Source organism: Melitaea cinxia, chromosome 6 (genome assembly GCF_905220565.1).
Source record: "Melitaea cinxia chromosome 6, ilMelCinx1.1, whole genome shotgun sequence".
Lineage (NCBI taxonomy): Eukaryota > Metazoa > Arthropoda > Insecta > Lepidoptera > Nymphalidae > Melitaea > Melitaea cinxia.
This window is the reverse complement of record NC_059399.1, coordinates 11,426,850-11,443,135: the sequence shown is the minus strand read 5'-3', so window position 1 is coordinate 11,443,135 and position 16,286 is coordinate 11,426,850. Positions and strand designations below refer to the sequence as shown.

Here is a 16,286-nt window from a genome sequence, read left to right as displayed (position 1 = left end):
AGCAAACAGATTTTATTGCAATTTTTTGCTAGAAAATACGAAAAGACGTTTCCCTTATGTATTATATTGAAATGAACATATAATTCACTAAATTATATGGCAATGTATGTATGGCAAACATGTATTTTGACTAATCCCTAATATATAAATGTACTTATGTGAATGTAAACTTGTTTTTTTACGCTTTCACGCGAAAACTACTTAACCGATCATCATGAAACTTTGTACCCATATTTTAGGAGGTATAAAAGTAAGAGAGGATACTTTTTATAAAAAAAAATTAATGCGCTCAAAACTCACGGGTAAAAGCTAGTAATAAATAAACTTCAGATAATTTTGTTGTAAATTCATATTGTTTGAAAATTATCAAGTTGTATTCTATTCAGTTTATTATTAGCAATGCATCATTTACATTTATTTGATAATTACAAATAATAATTATGTCAGATTAAAATAATTTATGCTGTGTGGCTGCGGCAGTAAAGAATACAGCCACCCCCTCCCTTCCTGTGGGTGTCGTAGGAGGCGACTAAGGGATAACATAGTGCAACTACCACCTTTGAACTTAAAAAGCCAACCGATAACGGGATCCAACTGCTGGCTTTGAAATACACAGGCTGAAGACGGGCAGCAGTGTCTTCGGTGCGACAAAGCCAGCCCTGCGGTCACCAACTCGCCCAGCGTGGTGACTATGGGTAGCGCACGTGGGTTTACGCCATTTTTGGCGCAAACTTGTGAAGGCCTATGTCCAGTAGTGGACTGCAATAAGCTGAAGTTATAATATAATTTGTTATTTTCTAGTAAAGCGCATTAACTTCGGATTATGAATTTAAAATTAGTATTTTGTATAATACTTTTAATAGAGTATTAATTTATACTACCATACCTATAAGGTATGGGTTATTACCGGACTGGCAAAGAAAAAGGAGGGTTATAATTTTAACAGTCTATATGAATGTGTGTGTGTGTGTGTACATTTATCTGTTCCCTCATATCTCCCAAACTACTTGTCATATTTAGGTAAATGGGGTATTATTAGTAGCGTCTTAATTGTCCGCTAGTTCGTCCAGAGTGAAGTGTGCATAGTGAAGTTTTTTTGTGTCGTAGTCGGGTTTTAGTTTTTTTTTAAATTCTTGTATTTTTATTATGATAAAATGACATGAATGCTTGAAAAATATGTTCTGTAAAAATTGTAATATTTTCAAACATATATATGTATAGTAATAATAATAAATATTCTTTATTGTGTACACCAAAGAAAAATACAATGTATTAAGATTAGTCTTAGCTTTGTATAACAGGCAGCCTTATCGCTAAAAAGCGATCTCTACCAGGCTACCGTGTTGCGGAGGATATTATGACCAGTGAATACAGACAGGCATAGGTGTACCTATAAGAAATAGAATAATATTATTGTATATTTATATATAATACTAGCGGTGCCCGCTACTTCGTCCGCGTGGAATTTAACAAAAAAGTTATTGTGTTGTTACATTTTAATGCTCTGGGAACTGAACAATACTTTTTTGTTAAATTCCACGCGAAAGAAGTCGCGGGCAAAGCTAGTGCTAAATAGAAAAACCGTAATCAGTCTAAAATAATTATTTAGTTATATTGAAGCTGCAATTAATACGTCTTGGAAACTTCGATAACCCAGCCTTTATTGTTTGCTACGGTAACATCAAAACATTATCTCAGATTTATTTAAAAGACCAGCACCTTGAAAATACCAGTTAGTGTGTGAGCGGCGACCGCGTGCTCCGTCCCGTCATCATGAAGCGCCTTCTGTGTTTGTGTTGTAAGTAATATTATATAATTTTAATATTTATTAGTTGAATAGTTGAAAGTAAATGTATGTTGTAAAAGACTGTTCAATTCAATTATCAACTATTACAAATACCTATTTCTTTTAAGAGAAATCATAGTGATAATAATGTCGAGTTACGATAGAGGAAAATAACGTTTTTAAATTAAATAAACAAGGTTAGGTTAGTTGTAGTTCTGTATTATATTTGTTTGTTATATTTAATACTAATTAAAAAGTGCTAAATCTGAACTAATATATTTTAAAAAAGTATTTAACTAATTTGATTTTGTTGTTGATTGTCTCGTTACTATCATGTATTAAAAAAAATTTAATGAAGTTTAAAATAAATAAGTTATATATTGACAAAATAAAAACCTTGCCAAGAAAATTAAAGTTTATAATTAACAAATTAAATATAGGGGTTGATCGTAGAGGGTTGAGAATTTAGGGTTGTATGTATTTTTTTATATTGTATCATAAAAAAATAAATATAAAATAATTTATCTAAAACTTAAAAAAAAGGGTTGAACTACCCTTAACATTTAGGGGGATGTAAAATAGAGGTTGTTCGATTCTCAGACCTACCCAATATGCACACAAAATTTCATGAGAATCGGTCAAGCCGTTTCGGAGGAGTTTAACTACAAACACCGCGGTTAAACACGAGAATTTTATATATTAGATTACATCATCGCAAATCCAAACAATACGTTCTCTGTATTTATAATGGTGGAAACACCCATGAAGAGTGCTTTGTATATATATATATAAATTTTATAAAATGATAAATAAACATTTGAAATGTTATCATGCGTGCGTCAAAAATATACACGTGATGCACATAAAAATCTGTCACTCACACATATTTAGTCTCCATTGCCGAATAAAAAAGTGATAAAAGTTGATTATAAAATAACATTTTACTTCAAAATCTATCTTATCAAAAGTTACTCACAAAAATAATGAGATAAATCGTATAGGTTTATTTTACTTCTTAATTAAACACACAAAAATGATCACATTTTTTTTTATTTGATAAAAACACTATCCATAACAATATATATAGGAAATACATACTTGACCTTGAACCGAGTTTCGAAATTTAATTTGCAAATTTCAAATATAACCGAATACAGAGATTTTGGGGCACTTATGTTTATTCATAGAAATCTACCATAACTCCAAATAACAAGTGATTAAGAGAGACAACGACGTTATTGGTTCCTTATTTCCCAAATCTGTAGATTTTATAATACTAGTTTTTCCATCAAGACTCCAAAGTCATACATAATACTGCATCTTTAAAATTTGACTTAACAATCCTTAAAATAAATTGTTGATATCATAAGCTATTAACTCATCTGACGTCGTTATAGTTATCGAAAATTTATAAATACTATGTGGTAGCAAGTAAAAAAACCATGTCAAGCCATGTGTTATTTCTCTATGTATTAATACGTGAAGCAAAAACTTTGTACCCCTTTTTACGAAAATTGTGTGGACGGAGGAGTATTTTATTTTATTGTTTAAAGTATAACGTATTTACAAATTATAATATATTATATTATACACTTAGTACATAAATTAAATATTAATAGAAACATCATTCATAATAAGGCGAGAATTTAATATAGTTAAAGATTGAATATATCTTAAAGTTTTAGATACCTTATATCAAATAAAATACAGACAATAAAGTTTATATACTCTTCAACTTCTTCATAACATGTCTTTAATCAATATAAATCTCATTTCTTTAAATCTAATAAATACTTTCAGTGCTATCTCTGGCAGCCCTTACTTCGGCTCAGGAGAAAAGTCTCGAGAACTACCTACATGATGGCAACAATAAATTCACCGCAAAATTGTTCCACGTAAGTTTTAAGCATACTTACATTACACACATACATATATTCATACACACTAACATACATTGCAGATAAAAGTTTTTAAAAACCATAACGCGATATCTCAAAACCTGTAATATTTTTGGTATAAGCTCCATTTGATACTTTGACAATGATGCTATAAATATTAATAATTATATAAAAATAAATATTAATATTATGTTAAATAATAATATTGTTAAACATATAAATATTATTATATAATATTAATATTTATAGCATCTAAATAATATATTTTCACATTTTTATTTCAAAAATTTTAAACATAATTATATTGTGTAATTAATGTTTATTTTTCATTTCATAGGAAATAGCGAAGTCAAACCCAGATGAAAATGTAGTTCTCTCCGCTTACTCTGTAATGACTCCGCTCGCGCAGCTCGCCCTAGCCTCAGTCGGAGAATCCCACGATGAACTGCTCGATGCAATCGGAATGCCTAATGACAACATAGTAAGACAATACTGATATATACAAAGACAGTTTATTTCTTTTTTCTTTAATTTATATGACTGTGCAAAAAACGTCTGCGAATGTTCTTATGTTTGTTATATGTATAATTTTATAGACTAAAGCTGCATTTTCATCTGTGAACTCTAAACTTCGGTCAACAAAAGGAGTTACGCTGAATACTGCTAGTAAAATCTACGTGGCTGATAATTATAAAATAAATGCGCAATTTGCTGCCGCCACCCGAGACACATTTGGTTCAGAAATCCAGAACATTAACTTTAAGCTGCAAAAAGAAGCCGCTGATGAAGTCAATACATGGGTAGTTTTCTACTTGATTAATTTGTGGAATTTTATACATAGTAACCTACTCACAATACCAGCTTATTCAGAAATGTAGATATTCTTTTTAAATATACTTTCAGGTTGAAAACCAGACTAATAATCGCATCAAAGATTTAGTATCACCAGATAGCTTAAGCGGTGATACTAGAGCGCTTTTAGTCAATGCAATTTACTTTAAGGTCAGTACAAACATAATTATCAAGTTGTACTTTGTTTCTTTCCTATGACCATACTTTATCTGTTTTACATTAAACTTTTTATTTAGGGAACTTGGAAAAATCCTTTTAACAAACTTGCAACTACAGACAGAGACTTTCATGTCACTAAAGATGTTGTGAAACAAGTTCCAACCATGTATAGTAAAGATAATTACAAATATACGGACAGTAAACAACTTAATGCTCAGGTAAGATATTCTTTCTGCTCTCATAGACTAATAAATAAATTTTAAAAAATATGCTAACTTTTTCAGATTCTTGAAATACCTTACGAAGGAGAAGAAGCGTCGTGTGTTTTTGTGCTACCTCACGAAATAGACGGTATTCAAGAATTAGAGGAGAAACTCAAATTCCCATCAATACTCGACAAGGTCACTGAGAACATGGATGAGGTTGAAGTAGAAGTTTACCTTCCTAAGTTTAAAATTGAGACAACTACTGATTTGAAAGAAACTTTACCTAAGGTAAAAAACAAAACTATAAGGCTTTATTCGCGATAACTTAAAAAGTTTTCCTTTCCATCTTGATTAAATTTAAATAGACACGACAAGTATCAGTTTTCAATTAAAATAATCATCAAAATCAGTACACCCAGTAAAAAGTTCTGAAATCAACACATAATAAAATAATTTTTAACAAAAAAAAAACCGACTTCAAAAAGGAAACTAAAAAGTGAAAAATAAATTTACTTAGTACAAAGTAATTCGTATTTTGATGTAGTTAATCAGAAATGATTAAATAAATATTTTATAATTTTGAAGTCGGTGCCAAGTAAAACCATAACTACTCTAGTATCTAATCATAAGTTGTATTCAGTTTTCTTTCATAATTTGTTTCATTGACTATTAGGTTGAATACTGTTATTATTCTGTTATTGTTTTGACATATCTAATAATATTTTTTGTACTTGTTTGTTGTGTGTGTGCTGTTTGTATTTGTTATTGTAGCCAGGTTGTTGTCATATTTACTTGGCACCAACTTCAAAATTATAAAAAATTTTTAATCATTTCTGATTAACTACATCAAAATACGAATTACTTTGTACTAAGTAAATTTATTTTTCACTTTTTAGTTTCCTTTTTGAAGTCGGTTTTTTTTTTGTTAAAAATTATTTTATTTTACAATTTTTAGTGATGGGTAGACCTAACAAGGATGCTTTTTCTCTTATGTCGGGAGTTCGGAAACATACACAATACACAAGCACAAACACCCAGATCATGACAAACATCTATATGACCAATACAAATGTCTGTCGTGCGCGGGGATTGAACCCACTAACGCCAGCGCAACAGCCGGCGCTGTGACCGCTGCGCTAACGCGTCGACATACTATGAGTAAAGTTCGCTATCAGGTGTACGTAATAACAACCGGGACTGACAGCCTAGCGTGTTCTCCGAGGCTAGGTTGGGAGAACCACAAGGATTAACAACTAGACCAAAATTAAATATTTATATAAACATAAATATCCACTCCGAGCTGGAATAGAACCCGCGACCGTCGGTGTTTAGGCGCCGCCGACACGGCACATGCACCATTATATCAAAGCGGTCGTCAAACAGCAAAAGGTAACTGCTGTAAATTGTTGAGAAATTCCCTCGAGTGTTTATGGGCTCTATCATCAAACCTGGTCCTGCGAGACAGATGATCACACCGCAGGTAATTGCTATAAATCGTTGAAAAGTTCCCTCGACTATCTTTCGTATCCATCATCAGACTGAAATAGCACTTATAACTCATATATATGCAAAGTTCTCATCAATAGAAACGAATTAAGTTCAAACAGCAGGTAATTGCTATAAGTCGTTGAAGAGTACCCTCGACTATCTTTCGTCTCCATCATCAGACTGAAATGGCATATATAACTCATATATATGCAAAGTTCTCATCAATAGAAACGAATTAAGTTCAAGCAGCAGGTAATTGCTATAAATCGTTAAAGAGTTCCCTCGACTAACTTTTGTCTCCATCATCAGACTGTAATGGCACTTATAACTCATACAGGTGCAAAGTTCTCATCAATAGAAACGAATTAAGTTCAAAAAGCAGGTAATTGCTATAAATTGTTGAAGAGTTCCCTCGACTATCTTTCTTCTCCATCATCAGATCGACTCCAGACATTTATTAAATAGTAGTGCTTTATAGTACTTAATGAAAACATGATTAAATTTACTAGTCACCCTTACGATTTTTGAAAGTTTCCCTCGATTTCTCTGGGATTCCATCATCAGATCCTGGTTTCCTTATCATGGTACCAAACTATGAATATCTCCTTTCCAACAAAAAAAAGAATTATCAAAATCGGTTCATAAACGAAGAAGTTATCTCCGAACATACATAAAAAAAAATATATATATATACGGTCGAATTGAGTAACCTCCTCCTTTTTTTGAAGTCGGTTAAAAAATACAGTCGAATTGAGATCCTTCTCCATTTTTTGCAGTCGGTTGATAATCAAATCGCATATTATTTTACAGATAGACGTCAAAAAGCTATTTTCTCCACAAGATGCTAGATTAGATAACCTTTTGGAAAATGTTGGAAATCTTTATATTGATTCAGCTATTCAAAAAGCATTTATTGAAGTCAATGAGGAAGGTGCTGAAGCCACTGCAGCTAACGGTAAGTACAGTAATTTTATTTAACAAAACTAATACCTGATATTAACGACTAAGCCGAATCAATTAAGATATTAATGTATTTCATGTATAAGAACACTTTTTTTAAGAAACGAAATATTGTATCCATGTGGTATTATTTAATCCATAATATTTATTTTTATCTATATGAACTGTAGACAAATATTTTGTTAGTAATGCGGAATGCGATACATAGTGCTCTTTTAATGACGCTTTAGAACCTAAGGTTAACCTAAAAAGCTAAATTTTAATCTTAGCAAAAAAAACTAAAACATTGTTTTCCCGTCCATATATAATATATATATATAGTAAAATTATTAATTGTACTACATGAAACATGATAGACCACTCAAACAGAACAGAACTTTTAATATTAACTTGTGACACATAGAAATATTAATTGGTATTGCATAATTGTTTCGAAATGGTGTAGCCTACAAAAGAAAATATCTGTATAAGGTAAGTAAATGTGAAACTTTCATAATTATAAAAAAAATAGGTAAAAAAACTTTTTAAGTTAAACGGTTTTATGTTAAACATACATTGCAATGTTTAAGATAAATGTACTAAAAACCAAAAAATAATAAAATAGATACAGTCGTGGGAATTATAAACATATGCATAGACTAGACTAAAATAAAACCGTGGGGCACGTCAATTGTCTACAATCGTTGATTAAAATGTTTGTTTTGTAATGTTACACTATAATTAGGCAGTTGGTCAACGTGTGATAAGTAGGGCTAGAATGTGGAAACAAGCTAGCAAGCTCGATTATAAGCGAGTTTTAGGGTTTCATAGTGGTTTTTTTTTTTTTTTTTATGTACGGCTCACCTGATGGTAAGCGATTACCGTAGCTTATAGACGCCTGCAACACCAGAAGCATCGCAAGCGCGTTGCCGACCCAATCCCCAATCCCCCCAGGAGCTCTGGTCACCTTACTCACCAACAGGAACACAATACTGCTTGAAAACAGTATTATTTAGCTGTGGTCTTCTGTAAGGTCGAGGTACTACCCCAGTCGGGCTGCTCCATATTTTGAGCAGGAAATTCCTGCTGTGCCCTACCTCAGTTAAAACCGACATACGCATTGCTTTTTCGAAGAATGAATCAGTGGTAGGATTGTTCCTTGATATATCATCTGCATATGATAACGTGCTTCTTCCGATACTCAGGCAGAAAATGCTCCAGCTGAGTGTTCCAGCGAAGTGGTGAGCGAGTAGTACTTTTATCATATGTTTTGTCGATTAAAGACAAACTACGAGCAGTGAAACGATTCCTCGCCAGCCAGCAGTGTGAATGTCCAACGATAAACTAGTTGAAACATCTCTTTTATTTACATGGAGTGTATAACTATTGGAATTTCCATGAGCAAGAAAATAGTAAGTAATTTCCTCACCGTCTGCGGGCCAACTGCCTATTTTAACGACGAATTAAACAATTCTTCTATCGCACATTAAGTCGATAATTTGTAGACAATTGACGTGCCCCACGGTTTTATTTTAGTATAGTCTATGCATATGTTTATAATTCCCACGACTGTATCTATTTTATTATTTTTTGGTTTTTAGTACATTTATCTTAAACATTGCAATGTATGTTTAACATAAAACCGTTTAACTTAAAAAGTTTTTTTACCTATTTTTATTTTCTAGTTTTTAGTTTTTATTTCGCATTCTGTTTAATTCATTTAGTGCTTCATTATTGCAAGGCCCATCTTAAATATTGAGGTTGTATAGTGCACTGTATTCTTCTTGTCAAGCCCTTTTATTTGATACCCATATTGGTGGGATTGATAAAAAATTGTTATCAGACATTTGGTAGCGGCGGCCAGCTTAGATTTCAATTTTGCATAGTAAATTGTATTCTACTTGTTGAGACCTTTCATTTGATACCCATGTTGATGGGATTGATAAAACCTAAGTTATCCGCCATTTTGTAGAGGCCGCCATCTTGGATTTTAATTTTATATAGTACATTGATTATACTGGTTGAGCACTTTCATTTGATACCCATATTGATAGGATCGATAAAACCTACGCTATCCGCCATTTTGTAGCGGCCGCCATCTTGTATTTCAATTTTTTATAGTATATTGTATTCTGCTTGTTGAGCCCTTTCATTTGATACCCATATTGATGGGATTAATAAAACATAAATTATCCGCCATTTTGTAGCGGCGGCCATCTTGAATTTATAATGATAATGAATAAACATAATTGTATTGTCACCAAAATCCAAAGTGTATACAAAATTTCAGATTAATCGGTTGACAGGAAGAGGGTGAAATTTGAATTACTAAATTTGACCCAAGAATAATAAAAAATAAAACAAACGGGGTGAGCTAAATAAAACCGTTTAAATATCGCATTTCTAACGCTTTCACCAAAAAAGCTCCAAGCATCCCAATATATGTTAATTCCTAATCAAAAGTCTAAAAACTAATAAAAAGCCTAAATATTAAACTTCTTTGCTTCAAACCTTACGGAATTCCGTTAAAAATTTATTCGATAAGTTTGGTTCATTCAGTTTATGGTAGAATTCACAGTGACAGTAATGAGTCACATCCCACCAAAAATCTGCATGACCGATTATTGTACGTTATAATGATCGATTTTCTTTAACTACATGTGTCGTTTACTGGTGCGCCTAGCCTATTATATGCTTTTTTTATCTCAATTAAAAAAGCTTCTAAGATAATAAAAAAAATCACCTTTGTTTTAATTTAATATCTAAAAATAGAATATAGTAAAAGGTTATATAAAGGTTAATAAAATTTACGGCTTATTTCCTTCATGACTGTTTTATTCCACAAGCAGAAACAGCTCTTACATATAATAAAGAATATGCTTTTTAAAGCATCAAGATTTCCAGCACTCTGCTTCGACTGCTTTTCCTATATCTGTCTGCTTTTGCTATATAATAATTTCTTCTACTTTTTAACTGAGGTAGGGTGAAGTGGTACAATTACCAGGTGGGGTTAGGTGAGGTAGGAAATATTGTGCTCAAAATCTGGTTCAGCCCGACTATAGAAGTACTTCGATCTTACAAAGTCACAGCTAAATAATACTGCTTTCAAAGAGTGTTGTTTCTGTGGTAAGTAAGGTAACTAGAGGCCCTGGAGGGGATCGGGGATAGGGTTGGCAAAACGCTTGCAATGCTCTGGTGTTGCAGACGTCAATAAGCTACGGTAATAGCTTACCATCAGGTGAGCCGTACGCTTGTTTGCCAAGCTAGTTGTATAAAATAAAAACTTAGTCTTTCAATAGTTTTTTTTTTTTTTCTTGGAGTAATAAAATATTAAAATCATGCTATACTCTATCGAAAACTGTGGTTTTATTTCAGTGTTTGGCGTCTATTACTCTGAAAATCCTTACTTAAAGACCTTTAAAGCCTATAGACCATTTTATTTCGCCGTGAAATCTAAAGCATTTACTTTATTCAATGGTGTACTTTTAAAAGTCTAATATCACTGTATGTTGTTTCATTTTTATTTTATGTAAATTTTTATTTATCAAATCATAATATATGTGTTTGTGTATGTGTATGTGTGTTTGTGTATGTGTTGTGTGTATGTGTGTGTACGGTTTGTGTGTAATATTTAAATATGTGATATATGAAGATGTAGTGACAAAAATTGAGAAATATTTCTATAATCAATATTGATGCTAGAACAATATAGCGAATTCTTGACTCAGCGGTCACTGCACTGGCTGTTGCTCAGGCGCTTGTGGCTTCGATCCCCGCACGTGTCAAATACTTGTTTTGGCTTTATAGATGTTTGTCATGATCTGGGGGTTTTCTGTTTGTGTATTGTGTGTTTCCAAACACGGTTTCCAATATCTCTGCTATTTGTATACAAGTAAGGTAGGTAGTAGGTATTTACTTAATTACTAAATCAATAATATTCTAAAAATAAAATAATACATTTAAAATGCGTTTACTCAGCGATATTTTTGTTAAATAAATGGTGAAATAATTATTTATGGCTAAATATATCGATTACTATGATTTTGTTTCAGAGTTCGGCATTAGAACTTTGTCTGCAATCGTAGTGGAAAATGTCTCCCCTCCTAAACTCTTCAAGGCCGATAGACCTTTTTACTTTGTAGTAAAATCTGGATCGCTAGCTCTATTTAATGGAGTATTCCGGAGTGGATGATGTAAATTTTTATTTTGTAACTTTGATACGATTCATATAATGTAAACATTATTTGCTAAATCTGAATCACTGATTCTATTTAATGGAATACTCAAGAATGTACAGTGATACCGTTCTTTTTTATTTTGTAACTTTAATACCATTCAAATAATATTATATATTGTATCGCACATAAATATTCAAATTTCGATACTAAATTTTGTTAATTTTTAAATCAAAAAAATGTTACCATATGTAATAAATATATATTTATTACATATAGTAACATTTTATTTCATATATATTTAAATTTTATTTATATTTAAATTTTTTTCAAATATATTTAAATTTCATATATATTTAATAAATATAGTATTGTATTCATGGCTATAATTTCTTGAAATTAAATAAGCTGACAAAAGAAAATGTTTTTCTATTTAAAAGTACGCATTACGAAAGATTGATCTAAGGCTAGATCGATTTTTGTGCCATGAGAGTTATTTCTTTAAAAATACAACTTCAAACTCAATATTATAATCTTATATTTATAAACTCAATCTTATACTTTAAGAGTCACTGATGATGATGACTGGTTATACTTTAGGAGTCATTATTAAACCAAGAATTATTTTTATTGGTCAATAATCGATCTTACCATATTTCCATACGTGTTACATAAATACGTACCTACATATTTACGTAATGAAACAATAATTACCAAAAACAAATTATAGTGGGATAACCCATTGTAAAAGAGAATACAACAAAAATGAGAGGAAAAATAAATTACGGGCGATCTGAGGTCGGGAAGTGGTAGGGTTTAAGGATAAAAAACAGTTTATCTCGATTTCCGGCTAAACTACAAGTCCTATGGAAAAAAGCACAATGGCAAAGTTGTAGGTAGTAAAAAGATCTACTACAACTTTTGTATCTACATTTTTTTCACATAACCTCAAATTCATGTAAAAAATTCAAAAAACCAAATTTTTGGTTTTTTATTTTTTCTTTCAAAATTCTTTTTTTACAAAATTTAGTGAAAGCTTATCTTTTTATGTTCCAAACACATAGTATTTATATATATATTATTATTATATTTTGTTTTTTTTTTATATATTTTTGTCAGTTTATTTAATTATAAATTTACCATGTTTGAAAACAATTTTTTTATTAATGCGTTATGGATTAGGCTCGGGTCCTCCTCCTACTTGAAAAATTAGGCCTATGACCAGCGGTGGGATGTTACAGGCTGAAGGAATCAATGAATCATGGGTGTATTTTAAACACTATTGAATAAATAGCACGAGATATTATTAACAATATGTCTTATAACTTAATCTGATATTAGATAAAATGTTCACTAACAACGGCATGAAATATAGACTAACGTCACTATGATTTTTTTTTTTCGCTATTTAAATCGGGCAACAACACCTATTACGAAGTCTTAAATTAAAGACACGCTCTAATGCTTTCGGACATAAATCTAGGAGGCGTATAAGTATAAATCACATATAAAAATAAAGGGTTTAAAATCTGTATAATAATCATTAGATATCAATATCAGTAGTGTATAAAGGTCTAAATACGTTACAATAAGCATGTACAATATGTATATGTATAGAAAGCTCTACCACTTAAAAACGAAACAACTTATTAAAGCCGAGCCATCTGTACATCTCACAAAAAGAGCTATAATTTTTGGATCACTGGCAGATCGGTCTTATTTAAAGTTGATATAAACCCAAAGTTGTGCTGAGTGTACATTTGTATACATGTGTAATTTACAACTATAAGTTCCCCTAAATATTTGTCGTCATCAATTGCAGACTTAATCGTTGATTTTTAATACTTTGAAATGGAATGCATTATAAAAATACTATTTGAGAAAATTTATGCTCGCTGGATCCACTCTATTTGGTTACGTTTTTCTGACACTGGAAAACTCAATTAAGCCGTCTGTCGCTGAACTAAGATGGAAATTTAGGTTCTTATATCTGATCATTAATTGGTTCTCATAATATTTTTTATGATATTCATACGCGTATTGTGTTATATAGCCACTTTGACCAAATAGCAACTATGTTTGACTATTGCACTAATAAGTATTATTTATTTTCAGCATTTGGCGTAGCGTATTTATCTGCAGTAATCAATCCACAAATCAAGATCTTCAAAGCTGACCATCCATTTATATTTTACTTATACAGTGGAAACAACATCTTGTTTAGTGGCATTTTCCGTCAATAAATTTTAATATGGAGGTAATTTTTTTTGACAAAAAACCTTTTTTATTTAAAATAAGGTAAATTGTTCTATTTTTATCATATACCAGTCGAAGAAAGTATTTTATGCGACAAACGGAGACCTGAGTATATATTTAGGTTGGTACACCAGTACCACAAGTAATAAATTAAATGAACGGTTGCTGTCATACGAGTATGAATTCCAAATGTATTGACAATTTTTAGTTTCTATGTTTTCTGCCCGATTCCGTAACTACATGGTTTTATTCTATGTTAGCACTTATAAAGAACATTAAATTTAAAACATAGAATTATGATTTGACAATACATTCGATACTTTATCTTTTATATTATAAATAGTTAATCTAAACTATAGGAACAATTTCATCCATCGTCTACCAATCATCTGTTTTCACGATTCCAACTCCTTTAGATAATTAGTATTTCTTGTTCATGTTATCTGTCTGTAGTCAGTTCGTGTTAGTGAAGAATTAAAATTACCTTCTGTATTGTTTTACTAAATTAACAATTGAGATAAAAACTGGAGAAAACATGCAACTGCGAAGAAATTCCAAAGTCGTCGATAGCATATCTACAAATATATATATATATATGTATATTTTTACTTCCATCCGAGTAAAGCCACGCAGACCATTAGCTACTAAAAAAGAAAAGTAAATAGTTTTATTATCATGAATCAAATTTTAATCTGACATAAATATACTTTTAAACTAATTATTTGAACACGAAAAACGTTCTATCATATGTCAATTAAAAGATATTTATTATATATGTTGTAATTAACACTGATATAACATTAAACAGGGTCAATTTAGGATTATACTATACATGTATTTTAACTAATAACTTCCATAATATTGCTGTAAATTCATTTTGTTTGAAAATTAACCAATTATATTCTAATCCAATTTATTATTAGCAATACATAATTCACATTTATTTGATTACAAATGATAATTATTTCAGATTAGTATCATTTGTTAATTGCTAGTATAGCGCATTAACTTCGGATTATGTATTTTAAAACAGTACTTTGTATAATACTGTTAGCAAAGTATTCATTTATAATCTCTTATTATTATTTTTTCCTATTGTTTAGTGTATTCATTTATAGTTTCATAATAATTTATTTAAGAAAATTCTAAGAAAGAATTTATTAAGCCGTTTGGTTTTTTAGTGTGTGATATGATTCTTTCGAAATCAGGCGAAGAAAAATAGAGACAAAATTGTGTTTGCTCGCAAACGAAAAAAAAACCGACTTCAATTACATCGACGAGTAACAACGTAGATCGACGAAAAAATAGTCAAGTAACTACGCGTTATCAAAGATTATTCAAAAAGTTTATCAGATCTCGATAAAATTTATATGTGACCACATGATAAACACCAGCTTTCGATTAAATCAAAAATTATCAAAATCGGTATACCCAGTAAACAGTTATTGCGGATTTTCGAAAGTTTCCCTCGATTTCTCTAGGATCCCATCATCAGATCCTGGTTTCCTTATCATGGTACCAAACTAGGGATATCCCTTTTCCAACAAAAAAAGAATTATCAAAATCGGTACATCCAGTAGAAAGTTATGCGGTATAATACAACGTAGGTCGACGAAAAAAGCGTCAAGTAAAAACACATTATTAGATATAACTCGAAAAGTAGTTGTTAGATCTCAAATAAATTTAAATGGGACCAATCGGCACACACCACCTTTCGATTAAAACAAAATTTGTCGAAATCGGTCTACCCGGTCAAAAGTTCTGATGTAACATACATAAAAAAAAAAAAAAAAAATACAGTCGAATTGAGAACCTCCTTCTTTTTTGGAAGTCGGTTAAAAAGAGATGCATATACATGAAGTGAAATTAACGTATTCAAACAGACAAAATATTAGTAAACGAAACAGCTATTTTACAGATTATAAGATAGTATGAATGCTTAAATTTTTTTTTGTGAAAATTAGTATTACTTGCAAACATACAACTAGATAGATTAAAGAAAGTTTCAATATATTTTTTTATACACATAAAAAGTTGTATAAACAACTACATATATATTCATAAGTTTTTATTTATATATTTATAACTTTGTTTTTAGGTAACAGAATATATAAATATAGCAGCACATGAACAATGTAAACAATGAACAAAGAACAAGAAAACCAAGAGGAGTTTTTATTGCTTAAGGAATCTGAGTAGCTTCTATCATTTTTATACTACTATATTCTACTAACTATTTTTGTTTATAAATATCCTGTATATGTATTTTTCTCTCGTTATAAATAAATATTTGTATTTAACAAATAATATGTTTACGATTTTTTTCCTCTTAAGTTGCGCCTGGAGTAATATTGTTTGATAATTTAATGCTTATTAAATACTTTTTGATTTTTCGAGTTTACTCCTTAAGTAACTACATAAAACCCGTGTTACGAAAAAAAAAATAGGATTTGAAATCATGTGAAACAATAATGCCGAGCAGTGACGTGAGACTGGCGACAATCACAATATTAAAATGTAGGGGTAA

The 16,286-nt window shown here is 30.6% G+C and overlaps 1 protein-coding gene across 1 annotated transcript; it reads left to right on the top strand.

The window, feature by feature from the left end:
• The first annotated feature begins 1,713 nt into the window (after positions 1 to 1,713).
• Positions 1,714 to 13,759, top strand: LOC123654373 (alaserpin-like). Its single transcript, XM_045590286.1, has 10 exons — positions 1,714 to 1,798; positions 3,587 to 3,681; positions 4,022 to 4,165; positions 4,281 to 4,484; positions 4,588 to 4,686; positions 4,773 to 4,913; positions 4,980 to 5,189; positions 7,200 to 7,344; positions 11,381 to 11,521; positions 13,619 to 13,759. The coding sequence occupies exons 1-9, from the start codon at positions 1,774 to 1,776 to the stop codon at positions 11,518 to 11,520; spliced, it is 1,203 nt and encodes a 400-aa protein (XP_045446242.1). The 5' UTR covers positions 1,714 to 1,773; the 3' UTR covers position 11,521; positions 13,619 to 13,759.
• Positions 13,760 to 16,286: the final 2,527 nt, after the last annotated feature.

What these genes read in the sequence shown, in the direction of transcription:
- LOC123654373 (XM_045590286.1), top strand. Translation starts at nt 1,774, where the DNA reads ATGAAGCGCCTTCTGTGTTTGTGTT. An exon ending in GAATGCCTAATGACAACATA is followed by an intron (nt 4,166 to 4,280) that starts GTAAGACAATAC and finishes ATAATTTTATAG; the next exon opens with ACTAAAGCTGCATTTTCATC. An exon ending in CTGATGAAGTCAATACATGG is followed by an intron (nt 4,485 to 4,587) that starts GTAGTTTTCTAC and finishes ATATACTTTCAG; the next exon opens with GTTGAAAACCAGACTAATAA.